The 18,468-nt window shown below is 49.4% G+C and overlaps 1 protein-coding gene across 2 annotated transcripts; it reads left to right on the top strand.

Moving 5' to 3' along the window:
- The first annotated feature begins 1,031 nt into the window (after positions 1-1,031).
- On the top strand, positions 1,032-10,929 carry HMGN5 (high mobility group nucleosome binding domain 5). 2 transcript variants are annotated; one of them, XM_076347066.1, is made up of 7 exons: positions 1,032-1,074; positions 1,609-1,712; positions 3,152-3,181; positions 3,749-3,778; positions 4,714-4,764; positions 8,794-8,937; positions 10,243-10,929. In XM_076347066.1, the coding sequence occupies exons 2-7, from the start codon at positions 1,698-1,700 to the stop codon at positions 10,288-10,290; spliced, it is 318 nt and encodes a 105-aa protein (XP_076203181.1). In that variant the 5' UTR covers positions 1,032-1,074; positions 1,609-1,697; the 3' UTR covers positions 10,291-10,929. The 2 variants fall into 2 exon arrangements, with proteins under 2 accessions (XP_076203181.1, XP_076203180.1); XM_076347065.1 differs by lacking the exon at positions 1,032-1,074 and having other exon boundaries at positions 1,454-1,712.
- The last annotated feature ends 7,539 nt before the right edge of the window (positions 10,930-18,468 follow it).

Raw genomic sequence — 18,468 nt, forward strand, 5'->3', positions numbered from 1 at the left:
GATCGCTGGATGGAGACGTAAGGCAGAAGAGTCTGGAGCAGCCTAAGAACGATAAAAGGTTTAGAAAATACGGCCTGTGAAATCATGAGACCTATGAGAATTTGTTTAGTCTAGAAAAATGAAGTTTACGGGAGAGCATAACATTATGTGAAATGATACAGTATCTGAAATGTTACTGTAAATTGGTATTGATTAACTGTTCCTACGTCTGCTACAGGCTGGGCAAAGAAACTTCATTCAATTCACAACCAAAGTACAGTTTAAATGCCGGGGAAAACTTTGTGGTTTTAAGGGCAGTTGAGCGCTGAAACAGCCTAGCTAGGAAGACTGCAGAATCTCCTTTACTGTAGGTTTTTAGAAGGAGATTAAGAGTGGCTTTTGGCCGGAATAGTCACGCCTCAGAGCAGCAGCTCCTGCTTTAAGTCTCAGTTGCAAAGTGCTTCGGTCCTAAAGGTGGTATTAATACACGCCTTGTGCTTTCCCCAAAGAAATGTACAAAATAGAAGGCAGAAACCCTGACGGAAATTGCAGTTATGATGGAAACAAGAGCAAATTTTCCTTAATCCGTGCAGAAGTCCGAGACTTCACCTTATGGCCTACCTCAAACCCACAGGCCAGGCTCCAGGAAAGGTCTCGCACGCTTCAGCCGAGATTAACAGACCGAAAGGCAACTTAAGAGCCGAAACCCGTCCCGAAAATCCCTGCCCAGCCGTTGCCCAGCCCCAGAGGCCATTACACCCCGCGGGGCCGGGGCGGACGGAGGCCGCAGCCCCCCCCCGCGGCCTGAGGTAACCCCGGGGGGGGTTCGACGGCCCTTTCCAACAGGTACCGCAAAGGCGGGACGTGGCGGCCGCCGCCGCCGGCCGGCCCGGCTACCCCCCCCCCGCCGCCGCCGCCGCCGCCGCCCGCCCTCGGCTGCCAGGCCGCAGCGCCCCGCGGCACGGCGGCCCCCCCGCAACCCCGCGCGGCGGGAGGGCCGGGAGCCGCCGCCGAGGCGGCCATGTTGTCGTCCTGCGGCCTGCGGTAACTTTCGGGGAAGTTTCTTTCCCGGCCTCTGGGGGTAACGCGGGGAAGGTAGGCGGCGGAGGAGGTTGGGGGGGGGGGATCTGCGGCCGCCGGGGCAGAGAGGCGGCGTGCGCGGAGGCGCTCGGAGAGGCGGCGGGCCGGGGGCCGCCCCCGCTCCGCGCCGCCGCCTCGCGTCGTCGTCGCCTCCTCGCCCGCCCGCCCGCCCGCGGGCCGCGCTCGGGCTGCCGGCGGCGTCGTATTCACCGCGCGCTTTAGGCCGGCTCCGCTGCGCAGACAGCGTAGAGCCGCCGTCCCTCCGTCTGCGAGCGTCTCTCGCGCTACGGCCGCCGCCCCGCCCCCCCGCCCCCGCCCCGCCTCCCGGGCCGCTGCCCGCGCTCCCATTGGCCGCCGCCGCCGTCACTCGGCGGCTGGGCCCATCTCGGGCTCCCCATTCATGCAGTTTGGTTGCGTGTTGGTGTATTTTACTGTTTGCAATAAAGAGGGGGGGATTTTTTTTTGTTCAGTTTCTGCTGCAATTAACTCTTGGTCCCTTACACATCTTTCTTTTTTTTTTTTTTTTTTTTTTTTTTTGCAATTTTGCAGGACGGTTGAAACAGTTTTTTGGTGGTTACATTTATTTTTTATATATATCTGTATCTATATATTTTGCAATCAACTATTAAGGTGCAACTATGCCCAAAAGAAAGGTAAGTAGAAAAAAAAAAAAAATAGGGGAGACAGACGGGGAACGAAGGGGAGAGATTAAAGCAGCATTTGCAACATTATCTGTAGATTTTTGCGCGCGCGCGCGTGTGTGCATGTGGAGTTTTTGCCTTTTTAATTTTTTGTGCATGTCCTAAAGCGGAGCCGGGACTGGAGGGAGAGGGCTAGGGCGTGTGTTGGGGCTGCTCGGCGCGGGCAGGGGAGCCTGCGAGTTTCACTTCGGGCTGTTTTGTTTGCAAGGAGAAGGCTGAGCGGTGTCTCCATGCTGGATTACAAACAGCCATAGTGCTGCTGCTGCCCCTATGGAGAACACGGGCAGGCAGCGCTAGGCACGGAGGGCTCTGCCGCTCGCCCAGCGCCGAAAACCCCGGGGCCGAACGGCCCCAGCCCTCCCGGCCACCTCCGGGGGCATTTTAGGGCGGATCGGGCCATTCCCCGGGAGGATTTGGGTCTAAACGGTGCCTCTTTCTCCTGCGTTTGCCTTTGTTCTCCCCTTTTTTTTTTTTTTTTTTTTTTTTTTCTCTTCCCTCCTCCTCTCCCACTTCTTGTCATACCAGATGGTTGTGCAATGGTAATTTGGAGCCATTAGGCGGCGCAGAATTTGAAACTGTCCTTGAAGGAAAGCGGGGAAGGGATTCACCACCATAATTAGTAACTTCGGCTCGCCGGGCCCCCCCCCCCCCCCCCGCCTCCGGGCACCGAGGGCTGCCCCCCCCCCCCCGCCCCCCCCCCCGCCGCTCCCGTCCCCTCCCGCGGCCGGGCCCATCGCCACCGCCGGCCGGGGCAGGGCCCCCCCCCCCCCCGCTCGGCCCTCGGCGCGAACGCCTTCCCGGCGACCAGCCGGCGAGGAGGAGGAGGAGGAGGAGGAGGAGGCGGCGGTGAGGCGGCCGCCCCCCCACCCGCCGGGACCCCCACCCGCCGGGACCCCCACCCGCCCGCGGGGCTTCGGGCCGGCCCCGCCGCCCCCGGCCCCGCCGTCGGCGGGGCCGGGGGCGGCGGGGCCGGCCCGAAGCCCCGCGGGCGGGGGCCGGGCGCGTCGGGGCCGGGTCGCCGGCATTGTCCTTGCGCGGTGCCGGCGACGACCTTGTTGTGGCAGGTAATTTGGCGGGAACTTTTTAAACGCGGCGACGCCTCGGCGCGGTGACGTGGCCTCGGCGGCCCCCGAGGCATTGTGGGAGTTGTAGTCCGTGAGGCGGCGGCGGGGTTGGGGGCGGCGGGGTTGGGGGGCCGCCATCGACCTCCCTTCCCGCTCCCGGCCCGGTGGCCGGCCCGGGGAGAGGGGAAGGGAGCCGGGGGTCCGCCGGGTGGCGTTGAGGGTTCCCCGCCCGCCCCCGGGCAACCCTCAGGGCTCCGGCCGGTGTCGGGGAGCCGAGCGCAGGGGACGGCGCCGCCTTCTCACCTCAGTCTCTCGCTTTCCTTGCAGGCTCCAGCTGAAGGCGAGGCAAAGGAGGAGGTAGGAGCTGCTTCTTCGGTGCCGGTCCCCCCTCCTCCAAGGACTTGCGTGGCGCTCCACATAAATTACGAGGCCCCCGCACCTCACGCGGGGTCCGCCGCCCCTGGGGGTGGGTGCAGGCTCGGGCCCTGCGCCTGGGTTCGGGCTGCCCAGCCCCGTCCCTTGGCCTGTCGCCTGAGGTGGGCGCCGGGTGTCCCGGCTGCGGTCGGCAGCTCCGCCGGGCTGAGGCCAGAGGCCAGCGGTTCCAAGGGGAACGTGTTGCCCTTAGCTTTACAGACAACGTCTCGGTGGCCGAGCCTTAATGGCACAACCCCTGGAAGTAAAGAAACTTTAGCACTTAACACCTCCGTGGCGTAAAAGGGCGGCGGTATAGAGTGAGAACTATTGAACAAAGCTGCACTTTTGGGAAGTCATCGCCATAAATGCCCCTAATTTCATAAATCCTAGAATTTGTGTGGGGCTTCGTGACGTAGCGTATGTGCCGTGTTATTCTGGGTTGCAGTTCTGAGAAAGCACTGCTTTATATGCTCTCTGACACATTTTAGTGACACATCTTTCTTTACGCAGCCAAAGAGAAGGTCGGCTAGGCTATCCGCTGTAAGTATCTTTCTTTACTCTTTTAATATTACATCACGTGGGATGCTAAGTTCTGGGGGACAGTTATAGAGAAACTGGTTTTTTTTCCACCGGTATTGTGAAAGGCGTGGTTAGAGTACTGCAATATTTAAAAGTAAAATTCCTGTTCTATGTTTCCAGTCCTTGAGTATCAACACATTGCAGGCTTACTTTTAGACATTTCACGTGAGGTACAACATCTGTGTCAGTTAACGTTCAATCTGGACGCGTGGGTATCCAGAGTCAAGGAATACTGATTTCAAGACGCATCTGTTCTCTGTAGGTCTTCTCCATGCAAATACCTGCTCAAAGCTCTATAAATTACCTGCTCTCTCCTTATACTTGTAATTGGCTCATTGATTTTGCGGGCCCACCTGTTGGGTAAACTGAGACCTAGAGGGTGTAAATCTATGTCATGCGGTAGGGTTCGGCCCAGAGTCACAGCCTTAAACGGGCTCTTGGCATCCTTTTCTACAGACACTTTGTGCACCCAGCCCTTTTTTTAAGCCGTCTTGGAAATGCCAAGTGGATAGCGGTTGCTATTTAAAAAAGAAAGTACTTAACTTCAGTGAGGGCTAAGATGTGTATTCGTACATCGAGTTATGTCCAAGCGTTAATGCCTTTCATTTTTGACAGCCGCTTGCCTTCACAGCAGACAGTAACACCCAGACGCAGTAATGATCCACTTTCTGCTACTATCAGCATCTGTACCATAACCACTGTAACATAGATGAGGAAACGTGGGTTTGGATAACGAAAGGTGCTGGTCTGTCTCTGGCACTTACTCCTTTATACTACAGAATGAAGCAGACAGCTCTAAACTATTTTTTGTTTGAATAGTTTTCAAAAGTTACCAACATATTGCTAAAACATGTATAGCATTCGTCTGACTTGATTCTTATGTATGTTTTGTACAGAAACCTGCTCCGCCTAAACCGGAGCCAAAGCCCAAAAAGGCAGCACCTAAGGTAAGTGTTGGAGATCTCTTGAACTGAAGTTATACTTTTCTTTCTCAAGGTGTTTATAGGGGGGGAAAAACCATCCACAACTAACCATTTTGGTTTTTCATAATTTTCTTTAAAGATTTAAGATTGAATGATGTGAGTTAAAAGAACGCGAAAGGTGTAAAGATAATTTTATCCAATTCCTGGTGAAGGAATGTGGTAAACAGAACAGATTTTAAATCAGTTGTGGTGAGGCTTTACTGCTTGCCTTGCAAGGCCGTTCTGAAGTTTCATATAATGCATTGTTGGGAAAATGATGCTTTGAATAGAGATCAGAGACTCAATTAGAGACGGCATTGAAAACCATGCTCTTAATTACAGTTTCTTACTACGTTTTCATTCAAAGGCACTCTTTTCAGTTAGTTATCAGTTTATCGAATTTTAATCACTGGAGGTAAAGTTCCACATACCCGTTTCCTTAGGCTGGATATTTTTGGAAATGTCAAAAATACTGGCATGTCTGACAGTGTAGTTAAAAAGAAACCATTTAAAGCTCCTTTGTGCTTTGGAGCAACAGTTTGAAATTTAAAAGGGGACAGTTCTGCAATCCGTCAGGTATTTCTTTGTACCCCCTTCCTGTCACAAACTTCCCCAGCGGTGACAGTTTGCAGTGCTTTTTTTTAGATCTATCTGTAAATATTCAGATTGTATTAGGATTTTGCATCTGGGGAAAAATCAACAACAAAAATTTAGTGTTCTTTTTAACCTGTTCCCATCATACATTTTCCGTTGTGGTTTTGGATGGTCATATGGGCAAAGCACAGGTCCGAGAGATGCCGTAGTTACAGAAGGGGATGACGGGCTGGGAACCAGGAACTCTTTTCTGTACATTTAAAAGGCCTTGCAATTGCATACGGCACAGCAGGCTTCCAGATGATGAAGGCTATTCTGCCTCCGAGTCCTGCTATATGGAGCAGCAGGGGTGTCACGATAAATGGACAAGAAGGAGAACCCCGCTTGTCGTTTTGGGGACCCCGCGTCTCAGCTCTGTAATCTCAGTGGCGTGCAGAGCAAATTTTTCACATCCGCGTCTTGGTCGTGCAGCCGGATTTCTAGATCCCATTCCGGAGCGGCAGGGGAACCTCGGAACCCTGCCGCCCCGCATTCCTGGGGTGTGAGCGGCTGGCACGCTCTGGATTGCATCTCCCCCTAAGCGGCTGGTCCCCCGGGAAGAGGAGAGCCTACCGCTGGTGGTTGCTCTTCCAGCCCAAGTAGCAGAGAGCTGGCTTGGGGATCTAAAAGTCCTGGGTTCAGCCTCTGCTGATGACCCATGCGGAGGTCAGTGCAGTTGCATACGATGCACGTTGTTGGTATTTTTTTTTCAAGTTTGCTTTTTTATTTTTATGGAAACATCTCAGGGTTTGTACGCAAAAGCTGCATTAACCGAATCTTAAAAGTTGTGAAAATAAGCATTCAAAAGTTAAGGACTGTAAGTGACTGTTAAAACTTAGTTTGGTCCCTTACTGCACGAGCTGTATGGTGCGGTCTCCCTCTGGGATATACGCGGTTTAATTCTGCTGGGAGTGGTGCCTGGGTCGTTGCCCCGCACATTGCCCCCCCGTTGGACTTGGAAAGCGTTGGTCCTCTTGCTTCTAAGGTGCTGGTTTGAAGGCAGAGTACTTGAGCTGCATTTTTGGCTCTCTAGCACTCCTAATACTGGATCAATATCTGTGCAAAGGGAGATGTAATAAGAATTGCGCAGGCATGTCTTAATTCTTGTTTCCCCCAAATGCTTAACTGTACAGCCTTCAGGTTCCTCAAATGTTTTTTTGTGTGTCAGAATAGATTTCACCTTTTAAACTTAGCCATGTTGAAAAACACAGAGCTGGGAAGAAAGTTTTATCGCTTTCTAAAACGCATGACCTTATTACTGAATAGATGTTGCCATCTGTATAGAGAAATTATTCAGGAAAATTAATACAATGGTATTAGCTCAGAACTAGCTGAGAGGATGGAAGAAGCTTGGAAATCGAAAAATAACATTGTCTCCTTGGTTTTTTTTTTCTCCTGGACTCACTCGGTTGTGGACGGGGGCTCGATCCCTTACAGCATAGCCATTAGCTTGTCCCCAGAAGCCAGGGATCTTGCAGAACAGAGCAGAGGTCCCGGGATCCTCACTCACAGCTGTGTGCTGCGAGACACTTTCTCTCTGGTCAGCCCAGCCATAGAAGCCAGTTTCTGTGGATTCTCCTCAAATGCTTTCTTAAGAGGGGCTTTGCCAGCGCAGAGTGGGCTGCAGAGAATTACAGTTTTAGTTCTGTTAATACTTTGTTGTCTTTTTTTCATGGGGTAAGGGAAGAGAGACCCTTCTTCAAACAACCCCAAGTCTTTAAAAATCCTTTATGGCTTACCTTGGAAGAGCAAGTGACTAACACGCCTGTGCTCGTGAGTTTGCAGCATACTGGTGCTGCTGGAGGGAGGAACCCTTCACAGTGGGCTACTTATGCGTGCTTCAAGGGTCTGATGAGGTCTGTTCAAGTGAGAGAGAGCAAACCAGTACCACAGCAGTGTTGCAATTCTAAATCTTACTGCCAAACAGTACCAGAATACTTGGGTGCTGATATTACCGTGATATTTGTCTTTCTTCCGCCTCTCTTGAAAGTTGGAGGACTGTTCAGCCAACGGAGGGGAAGAAGAGTGGGTGGAGGCGTAACTCTTCTCTTTCCTCCTCTGGTGACTCTCTTCCTTCTCTCGGAAAGAGCCGCTACGTATCGCTGATAAGTCAGTCCCCAGAGAGGAGGAGAGGCTTGCTGGGAGTGGGCACAGCCCAGGAGAAGGGGGCTTCTAACGCCATATTGTAGCAGAGTTTTCCCAGGTGGGCTGAAATCCCTCGGCAGGGTCAGACTGGGGAGTGGGAGGTTAGAGAGGAAAGAGACCCTCACCCATTCGAGTGCTACTAACCTCCTGTCTTAAACTTTCTGCATTACTATAGGATTTGGTGTTAATTTTGGTGAATTTGTAATCATCGGTATCATTGAAGAATCCTTATTGCCCCTTATACTCTGTATCTGAGTTTACCCTTAGCAAGCAGCTCATTTTTAACGTGAATTAGTTTTGTACACTAATAAGCGAGGTGCTGAAATAGGAAAGTATACCTTTTGTAACTTCTAGTCACTGAGACAACTCCATCTTCTGAGTAGAGAGAGAGAGAGAGATTCAGTAATTACCTGTTTACCTTCACTTACCCGTGAGTAGTAATTTTGCAGATATTTATGGTTCCTTTGTCGGAACTAGGTTAATCAAGCGAGGAACTAAGCTAGTTTGCTTAGTGCAGTTACTTACTGGCAGCAAGAGGCGGATCCTCGGAAATGAGACTAATGAGAGTCATGCTAGTTACTGTATTGGGGTCGGGATCTGGCCTTGGCCATATAGAAAACTATTACTACGGAAGTTGTAGCATCAAGTTTTGTTTTGATTTAGCCTGATCCACGTATAAGAAACCGCGCTTAAATAATAAATGCAAAGTTCTCGTCGTTATTGAAGTGATGCTGTTGAGCCCCCAACTTGTCTATCACACAAATGGTTTATTATAGTAAGGAATATTTCTGGCAGGGAAGGGGGAAAGTCCTTTGACTACAGCTTTGTTACAGTTTTCTAAATAGGCACTAATAGCACATCTGAAGTATTCTGGTATTTCCACTAGTTGCACATGTTCTTTTTGTTCTGTGGTATGCCTTTCAGCAGCACGGCAGAAATACAGCCCAGTTCAACTCCAGCATTTTTTAGCTAATTTAATTGAACGCCTATTTAAAATAGGAATTCTTTTAACCCCAGCCATGGCCGCTTTTATATTACGCACTTCCCAGTAGCCCATTCAGGACAGAATAGAAGGAAAGCACTTCTCCTTAGAAACTTTCCTCTCATCTTTGTCAATAGGAAGTTCAGTGTCTAGAAGCAGGTTCTGCAGACAGTTTTAAGAGTTGCGAATGTGCTTATGCAGATGTACAAGGTGGAAATTAGCGTTTACCATATCACGGTCTGTTTTCTTAACAGAAAGAAAAGGCAGCAAATGATAAAAAGGAGGACAAAAAGGCAGCAACAAAAGGGAAGAAAGGAGCCAAAGGCAAAGATGAAACTAAACAAGAGGATGCTAAAGAAGAAAACCACTCTGAAAACGGAGATACCAAAACTAATGAGGTACTTTAGCTACAGTAAACATGGGAATAACACAGATGTATTGGTAATACATCTGCAGGAGCTAACGATTGGGCCTCCTTGTCAGAAGGTGGTGTGTTTCACTGCCATCCTGTAAAGACAGACCAGCCGCAGTATCTGCACAGGGCATCTCCCAGGGAGAGCCTGAAAGAATAGCATTCTCCTTCAAACTCATTCCTGCTATGTGATAGAGCCCTTCCACAGGTGGTCTGTGCTATCGTAGTGTCCCTCTCAGGGTGGGCACGAGAGCAGTGCAGCATATTTGGGCAACGATAGAGCTCAGTAAGGTTGGATAACCCTGAGCTGACTTTGCATATCCTCTCTGGACTGCTGGATTGCCTCTTCTGCTCAGCACGGGTTGGTACAGTGCCAGAAATCTGGTTTTAAGTTTTGCACAATTCTTTAAAACAATTCTTCGTCTCAGAACAATTCAACAAGAGATCTGCAAAATAAACTTGGTCTTGTCTCTTGATCTGCAAGCCTCTTTCTTACAGGTTCTTACTCTGTCAGCTGCTTACCTAAGAGCTGCCATTTGCTAGGACTAGCTACAAGCTTCAGTCAGCTCCTGATGGCCTTTCCCTAGCTGATTTCTTGCTGGTAGTAGAAGCGCAACGCTTGCTACGGCCTCCCTTTGCCCCTGTAGGCACAGGCTAGCCTGCTGTGTTTTCCGTTGCTTTTGATTTACAGTGATCTCTCTTCATGTGTTGAGTATCGTTATCCAGTTAATGGGTCTTTTATTCTTTCATTTTTAAAACTAATTCAGGAGCTTCTTTGCTAAAAATTAATGTGGGGCTAACGTACGTCAAAGGATCTTTGATAGGAGCTTTGCGATTTTGATACGTTGACTTAAAAAGTAATAACAGACATTTTTATAGAAAACAGGTGAGAACCAATTTCCCCAAAGTTTGGACAATAAACAAGTATCGCGGTTTTACGTGTAGTTCTTACACTTCCCTGTGACTTACGGAGATGAGGACTTGAACTTTCCCTAGCATATGATTGAACCTAATCTAAAATACGTTCTAAACTTCTGCCTCTTTGGAGGCACTTAACATTCCAAAATTAACTCGATCGTCAATTAATACTCGTCTGTGTTTTAATTTTTAGAATTATCAGCCGACATGTTGTTGTGTTGATATTTTCTGTAGTAGCTGAGCATTCTTGTCTGTCTACACAAAATGTTGTCCGTGTCTGTGCTAACAAACTAGTCTCTCTTTGATGCTTGTTAGAATGGAATCCGATTAGCATTACGAATAATATTTCTATTCTTCCCAAACACTTTTATAGGCACCAGCTGCTGAAGCATCTGATGATAAGGAAGCCAAGTCCGAGTAATGTTAACCCTGCCCTATATCTCCATCATTTGGTATCTGTACCTCCATGCTGTATTGTTAACAGAGAGGAATATTTTTATCAACTATTTTATAAATGCAGGTTTTTTTAGCATGAATTTAATTATGGAACATCTTCATCTCGGTTACTTGGGAATTAAATCCCTAACAAACAAAAGAAAACAAACAAAAAAAAATCATTGTTTTTAAATTTTGTGATTGTAATAGTTTGTATGGTACATGGAAAGAATAAGTGGTGGTAGCTTTTGACTTCTGTCAGTGTGTCCCTTTTTGTGTAAGTCATGCTTACAGACTTCAGATTTTAATTTTTCCCTTGTATGTGTTGTATGGTTTCTTAAAGTGGGGAGGTCTCAAAACAAATAACCGTGTTAAACATTCCAGTGGTTCTGTGGGTTGCTTTTATAAAGAAGGTGAGCTATTTTCATGAAAAACCTAAGAGCTGGAAATCTGTTGTTTCCCAAATGTAATTTTATTTTGTCAGTTTTGAAAAAATAAATAAATAAAAGCGTAATCATGTTTTTAAATGAAATACAAACATTTCTTTTAAAAGGGCAGGTTGGTTGTATGTACCCACTGTTAGGAATTTTGCTGGATTTATCTTAATAAAAAAGACTCCTCAAAAGCTGATTGTGGTTTGTTGCTTGTGCTGCAAACGTGCTGCCGGAGAGCTACCAAATTCCAGAAGAGTTGCAGTAGTACAGAGCTCCAGGCTGGGAGATCCGAAGCTAGAAGGCTTTGGGCCACAGCGTGATTCGGGCTTGGGCCCCTGCCGCCTTCGGTTGTGTAAACAGGAATGACTTTGTGGGCCAGCCTCTCGGCAGCCGACATGGGGACGGGTGATTTCAGTGCTGGCTTACGCCCGCTGGGAACTGCAGCCGGCGCTTTCAGGTGGAGGCTGACCTCGCAAACTCTTGTTCCTGACTCAGGCGACGGTGGGATACTTGGTGGCGTCCCACACGCCTTAAGCATTATAGCTGTTACAAATTCTGAAGGGTATCGTCTGCTTTTCTTTTATGTGCCTATTAGCTGATTATGGTTTAGAGGGGGGTTCTTTCCTCTTAGAAATATTGCAGAAGCTTAGAGACTACCACGTTTACATCGAACCCTTAATAGTATAAAATAGTTTTCTGTTGATGCAGGAATGTTCGTAGTCCTGGTTAAAATGCATACTTCCATAACTGGTGTTTACAGTTTTCTTCTTTAAACATGTATTACTCACGAAATGTTTTCTTGGGCTCGCTTAGCTTCTCCTAGCATGCTAACATGTATGTGTACAGGAGTGCTTTCCGTTAATGCAGGCTGCGTTATTCTGGGAAATGACACCTAGACTAGGCAGTAGTGAAATGGGGCTTTAGGATCGGTTTTAGCTAGCCTCATTTTTGTTGCTACAGCTATTCTATGCAACTTTATCAAGGACGCTTCAAATTTTATCCTTAAAGCCTAGTCTCTTCACATTGATGACCAAATACATTATATATTTTATAAGAAGAAAAATGTCTGCAATGCAGAAACCTTATCTTTTTGCATTAAATTGTTTCCCAGCCCAGAAATGTGAAATTCCAAGAGCTTGCATATTTTATCTCATATCCAAAACCTAACTCAGCATCCCAATGCATAGTGTCTTGTATTAAATGTGTGTTTCAGGATCAGTACCCCAGGGCACTGGCTACTGGACGATGTTTAATGTGGATTTAATTTTCAAGGCCTAAAGCACCGGGGATTTTTATTCCTGCTGCACCACCTTTCATTCTGTAGAACTGCTCTATAAAAGCATCGGGGTTAACTGAGCTAGATCTTCCTCAGCAGCGAAGGTGAGAGAGCATTTAGGGGCCTTTTCCCTTGCGGTACATTCCATTAGTCCAACGCAGCCTGCATACAGTCACTTTCGGGCGTGCTCTGTAGTCCCTCCTGCAGTGAAAACTGATGGAGAGAAGTAGCTGGAATCCTTTGCCTGGTGGAAGTGCGGTGAGATGGGGGTAAAACCAGGGAGATTCTGAATGTCCTGGTTTGAAGACCGTCCAACAGTAGTTCAATGTCATCCCGAAACTTTTACATGTAAAAAATATTGATCGAATTTAGCCCGCTTTTGACTGATGAAAGGTCACTAACGAGCACAGCGGCGTGCCTTGAACACACACGGTACAATCATTTTTAGGGTCTGACTGCTGCTTGAAGTCGATGAGAAATACCAATGGGCCTGTGCTGCTTCAGGGAGGAAATGCATATTGGAATGAAATGTTTTATACGTGCATTTTCCCCCCGCCCCCAGTGGTTTCTCTAAAAGGCCTTAAAATAGCAAACCCAGTTCTGCAAGGAAGGTGAGCTCCTTCTCCAAATCTTGGTACCGTTGAACCATTTCGCTTTGGCTTTAGCCTCCGGTCACTGAGCGTTTCAAGCATTGTTACTTAAATAACAGCAGACACTAGGAATATGGTTGATATTTTCTTCTTAGCAAAGGGCTCATCCACATGCCAAGGTATAATCAGCCCGTCATGCGCTAATCAAGGTCATTCTGTATGTCAGGTCATGTTTCTCCATTTTAACGTGGAGGTTGTTACGCAGAAACACAGAGTTGAGTGTTTGGCTTTGTTTCTTTCGTCCTCTTCCAGCGCCAGGGCGAGAGTTGTTCTTAATTCTATAACTATTGTAATCAGATTCCTGTTTCAAATAAGTACAGAAAATCGCTTGAGAACTTTTCAGACAAACCTCCTTGCTCAAATTCATAACTTTTCTGAGCAACGGGGTATTGAGCGAGTTGCACAACTAAATAGATTGCCTGCCTTCTGCCAAATCCTCCTCATCTGTTGGTCCTGATGTCTAGACACCGAATCGAAGGCTCCACGACAGCTCGCAAGCTTTGCTTAGTTTACGGTTGACCAAAAAGTAGAGGTTTCGAAGGGAGAAAACTTTTTCACTGACCAGTCAGCTGGGCGTACCTGCTTTCGGGTTTAGTTGGAATACGTGGAGAAACTACCTTCACCGAGACCCTTGGCTGGCTCCTCAGCAGCGCTCTGGGTGCAAGCAGTACATGTTTGCCTAGTCCGATGCTGGTTATGAAAGATTCATAGAATTGCCAGGCAGGCAAAATCGGCTGCGGGAGTTTCATTATCATTATTAATCATAACAATTACGGACCTTAGAAGCTGCGACGTGGCGAACAGATTCATGAGTCTAAAGATAGTGATGGTTCTGAGGTGGCATAATGATATTTTTAGCTAGGGGAAGAGATTTAAAGTGAGGTTGGCAACAACTTGCAATGGCGAGATGCCCGTATAGCTCGTCAGTTACTGGGCAAGATACATGTACAACTGTTGACTTGGATTTTGCAGTGAAACCTGGTGAAAGGAGGCGCTACCGCTGGTTGTAATGTTTTAGATACTCATTGTCGTTTGAGGTAGTTTGACAAACCTTATGTCCTGTTTAACAAGCAGACAGTGAGCGCTGCCGATGCTGTTACCTGCTAAGCAGGAACCCTACAAATCGTTAAATCTCACATGCAGAGAAAAGCCGTGGGTCAGGGTGAGTGCAGTCTGGGGGTGCATCCCGCTGTGCTAAGTCGTGTTGGGCACTTGAGTGACCAAGTGCCAGGCCCAGAAGGCGGTGTGGTGTCGAGAGGGAAGCAGAGTGGTTTGGGTGGGAGTCAGCGTCTGGGGCCACGTTACCCCGTCCAAATAGGAACACCGACAGCGTACAGCTATGGAGTCACGGTTAATACAGTGAGATGACAGTGAACAACGACCCAATTTTAGTGCAACACTGGAGGGATCATGTTAACGCTTCAGACCCGTCTTATTGCTAAGGAGATTCATCATCATGATTTTATTTAGTAGCAATCATTGGGCAAAGCAAGGCTCTTCACTAGGATTTTTGTTTTGTCATTCTTGCCAGGCTTGGTGCATGAATATGACTCACGATGGAACTTTTGGTGCAGGCTCCTAGCGCAGCATGGGGCCGGGGCAACTTCAGGCTGCCTCTAACGCTTAAGAGAAAGTACTGAGACTTCCCATTCCTCGCAATAATCCATGTTCTTACAGAATCTTCCACAGAACTTGGGCAAGCATTCGCTTATTGCTTTGTCAGAACAACGAAAGGCTTAGGAAAACACTGCTCACCGTCGTGGGAAGCGAGGTTTGAAATGAAAGGAAGCACCTCTAGACTTCTTCCTGGTGCCCATCATGAGCAATGTGCTGGAGCAGCACGGGGGGAGGAACGGGAGAGGAAAAGCATGGCTGCCATCTGCAAGTAGAAAATGAAAATCACGGTGAGGTCCTTGGGACTTAAAAAAAAAGGGGGTAACTGGGGGAAAGAAAACAAACCCCAACCCGCCCAAACCACACAGAAGGAAGGCTTTTGTAGGTACATCCTACGTCCACCTTCACCCCTTTGCACGAAGTGGCTGCCCGCAAAAGCCAGAAAATCCGACGGGTCTGATTTTCAGATCTAGAGCAACTCCCTGGTAGTTAATGGAGTTACGTTGGTGTTAATCTGATGAAGTAGAAAGAAAATTGAATCTCCTGAATAGAAACGGATGGCTCTTCTTTCTAATTGTCCCAGTGGTGATGTTCCTTCCCCACGCAGCTGGCGTGGGAGCCCCTGCTCTGAAACCTGATGCCCTGGACGGGCTCCAGAGAGCCGAGAACACCCCTCGAGCCCCGCCGCTGCACGGCTTTCGAGGAGCCTCTCTCATTTTGAGAGAACAATGTCGACGTGGCTTCTGGCCAGAGACCGTCCCAGCGCCCGAAAGAGAGGGGAGCTGGTCACAAGCGAGCGCGGAGGTGGGTGACAGAAGTCACTGGTGTCTCATTTGGCTAACATCCCCTGCCTTTGAAGGAGGGTGATTAGGACTGGGCTTGGGGCGGCTCAAGTTGGGGATGGGGAGAGGACCACTGTGCTGCTCCCACGCCCTTCGTCTGCCCCCATTTAGCTACCTCTGCCAACGCTGCTGGAAGAGGACAGTGAGGGGCCGGCGGGAGAAGATCTCGGAGGAATGAAATGCTGCCGTTCTCCTGTGGCGCCAGCGAGGGAATTGCTCGAAAGCTGTCAAATGGAAATATGTAAGTGATGTCCAAATGCATTAGCGTGAACTTCAGATGGACGTAACACCTGAAAGCAGTGAAATGAAGTAGGTGCTTATGTGATACAAAAGGAATAAAATGGCAAATTAGAAAGCTCTGTTTCTAAAAGAGTGGAAATCAAATTGACACCATAAAGCTCTCAAAGGCATGTTAATACAATTGGACACATCTTAAACATTTCCAGACGTTCTTCAAAAAAGGGGGGGAAGCATAAATAACACAGGCAAAAATGCTGTATTGAAACCTAAAAATAGAGCGGTCAAGATTTAAACCAGGTTCATCTCACTGGAAATAGGAAATTCATCTCTCCTTAGGAGAGCCCAGATTTGTTTTACTCCTCAGCCAGGCTCCCCCGGAGAAGCGATGAGGCTGAAGCCCCTCTTAGGGCAGAAGTGAGGAGTGTGCAATGCAGAGGCTGTCCCAGAGAGGTGCAAGGGCTCCGGCAGAGCACTCCCGGGGTGAAATTTCTAAGGAATTGTCCCAAATTGGAAATGCCTCCCAGTGCCAAGGCACAAACCGCTTCTCCCTCCCAGCGTCGGCGTCCCCAGCGCGCAGCCGGTGGGTGCCGCTACCCGCGTGCAGTGGTCCCAGGGCACGGCTTTTTGGTTTGCCTCCCTCCTGGCTAAGTGAGGTGCGTCGCTTTCATTAGGCATGAAGGGTAGCGCGAGGCTGGAATTCGCAGTCAAAGCTGCGTGTAAGTCATCCCAGTGCCGAAATCCAGAAAAATCGCCGGGGTTTTGTTTGTTTAACATTAACAATTCGGGGAGGGGGTGGAACTGCATTTCTTGGAACTAAAACCAGATGCGAGACATCTTAGCCACAAAGCTTTCTGGTTCTCTTCTGTTTGTTTTCCCGCTGGTAAGATGAAAGCAACTGCAGAGAAGGTTTAGATTGCGGCAACTCTCGGATTTCATCCTGGCTACAAGGGTGCTGGCAGATGCTGCTCTGCAAGACCACAAATGATCTTTTTTGTTTTACTGATACTGCCGTTCCCCTAGGCACACGTCTTGCAGTTAGAGGTAGGCTGTCGCTAAGCCTAGGACTGAGCCTCAGCTTTCCAGCCGGGCTGAAAGTTTGCTCGATCCGATTTCTTCCTTCATGTAACCGCATCTACCAGCACAGAGGTGCCGGCCGTGGCTACATCGCCAAGTCGCGGTTCCATTTCGCACTGAAAGCATCGTCTCTGCTGAGGAGGGAGAGGCTGGTGTCGCCACCCCAAGCCTCGACAGCCCAGTCCAAGGGAAATCCTGCAAGATCTGCCTTCCCCTAAGGCCGCCTCCTATAAATCTTTCCATGCTGCAAACAGAAATTTGCAAATCTAGGCCAAGCTTCCCCTGCTCCGGTTTCACCACCCATGCTGTTACAGACCGGTTATATCAACGTAACTCTTTGGAGTAAACACTGACTTTTCGGCTCTGTGTTTATGCCTGCGTAGCCCAGTGGGGTCCTCCTCTTATACCTGGACCATTACCCTGGGAGTAATTAAAATAATTAACAAGTGTAATTAACTGTTGGAGGGTAAAGGAGAGTTTTAGCACATTATATCAGCAACAATTAAATAAATTACCCTTTTTGTCTTGCAAAGAATTGGCAGACGGGGGGGGGGGGGGGACGGGGGAAGGAGGAGGGAGACATAGAGACTCGTGCAGTGGCACGGAGAAAGTGAATAGGGGTCGATGGCTCTTGTGTTGGAAGACAAAGCAAACAAAGAGGCACCAAATGAAATTACCAAGTGGCAGATGCAAAACGAACATATTTCACACAATGTGTAATTAAGCCGCGGAACTCATTGCCCAAATGGATCCCAAAAATCGTAACGGTTAGTAAGCGATTAGACAAATCCTTGGAAGGCGACCCAGTGGGGCTGTCGAACACAAAGATGCGTCCCCAGTGCAGGACGAGCCGAAGTGGCAGACCGTGGGAGGCTGGGAGAGGACCTGGAGCCTGGCTCTGCCCTTCCCCGTCACCTCTGGCCGGAGCTGGAGGCGAGGGGACACAGGCTTGCACACACCTTTGGTCTGAGCCCCGCTGGCCGCGCTCCCGGCACCTCAAAAAGGAGGGAAACTTGCCCGCTGTCAAACTGCACGTCTCTGGCTGCTGGCGGGGACAGACACACAGCGGTGACTTCAGCGTGGATGTAACCGAGGTACCGTAGACTGGCGAGCTGCTGTGTGTGTCCCTGCCAAGCCCTGTGCTGCTGGACCTTGGCTTCTCAGCAGCCGAAGCCGAGGAACGCAGCTGCTGCGTACGTCCCCCCGTGCAAGCGTGTGCCCAGGGACCCGATTCTCCATTGGAGCTGAATCACGGGCTCCTCCTTAACCCCCTTCATGCAGGGGAGGACGCACGGGAGGAAAAGGGCACCCCATTCTTCTGCCCTTTGCAAAACTCCTTCCCTAAGTGCATCCCGCCAGGGTGGCAGGTTTGCTTGGTGCTGCCATTGGCTGCTGCTGCGTAGGCTGAAGTTGAGGCGAGGGCCACCACTGGGTTGGAGGAAGGGGGTCCAGGCACCCAGCTCTCACTGTTGCTCGATTTGGGCTCGTGAAATATTTCCAACCCCCTTTTTGGCCCATCTTGACTATAAATCTTTCTAGCTTCATTTAGTGCTCTAACCTCTAGGTGGTGGTCATGTCTGAATATTCTCGTATAACTGCACTGCCAACATAACTCGATAGGCGGGGAGGACCCTGTGAAGTTTGAGGTTCATCAGCTGGTTGGGGGTGTTGACGGCGCTGTGAGCAGGAGCATGTACCACAGCTCCCGACGTTTGCTGCTGGGGCGTCGGTGTATTTAGCACCGTGTCACCGGGGAGGCTGCTCCAGATGGTTGGGTGATGCGGTGGGAGCACCCGTGTCCCAGCTCCTGCAGCAGAAACACCCGGCGGGGCTGCACAAGGGCAGCAGAGACCACCGGGCCCGCCGTGGCCTGAGCTGGGGCTGCAAAGCAAAATGCATCCGCGATTCTCCCCCATCACTCGGAAGCGCGGCGTCCCTGCGAGAGCCTGAACCCTCCGGGGCGACGGGTGCTCCTCCCTGCCCTGCAGCCGCTTCAGCGCGGAAACTTTGGGTCTGTGTGTCCCTGTCAGGGAC

The sequence above is a fragment of the Aptenodytes patagonicus genome, chromosome 9 (assembly GCF_965638725.1).
Source record: "Aptenodytes patagonicus chromosome 9, bAptPat1.pri.cur, whole genome shotgun sequence".
In the NCBI taxonomy this organism is placed as follows: Eukaryota; Metazoa; Chordata; class Aves; order Sphenisciformes; family Spheniscidae; genus Aptenodytes; species Aptenodytes patagonicus.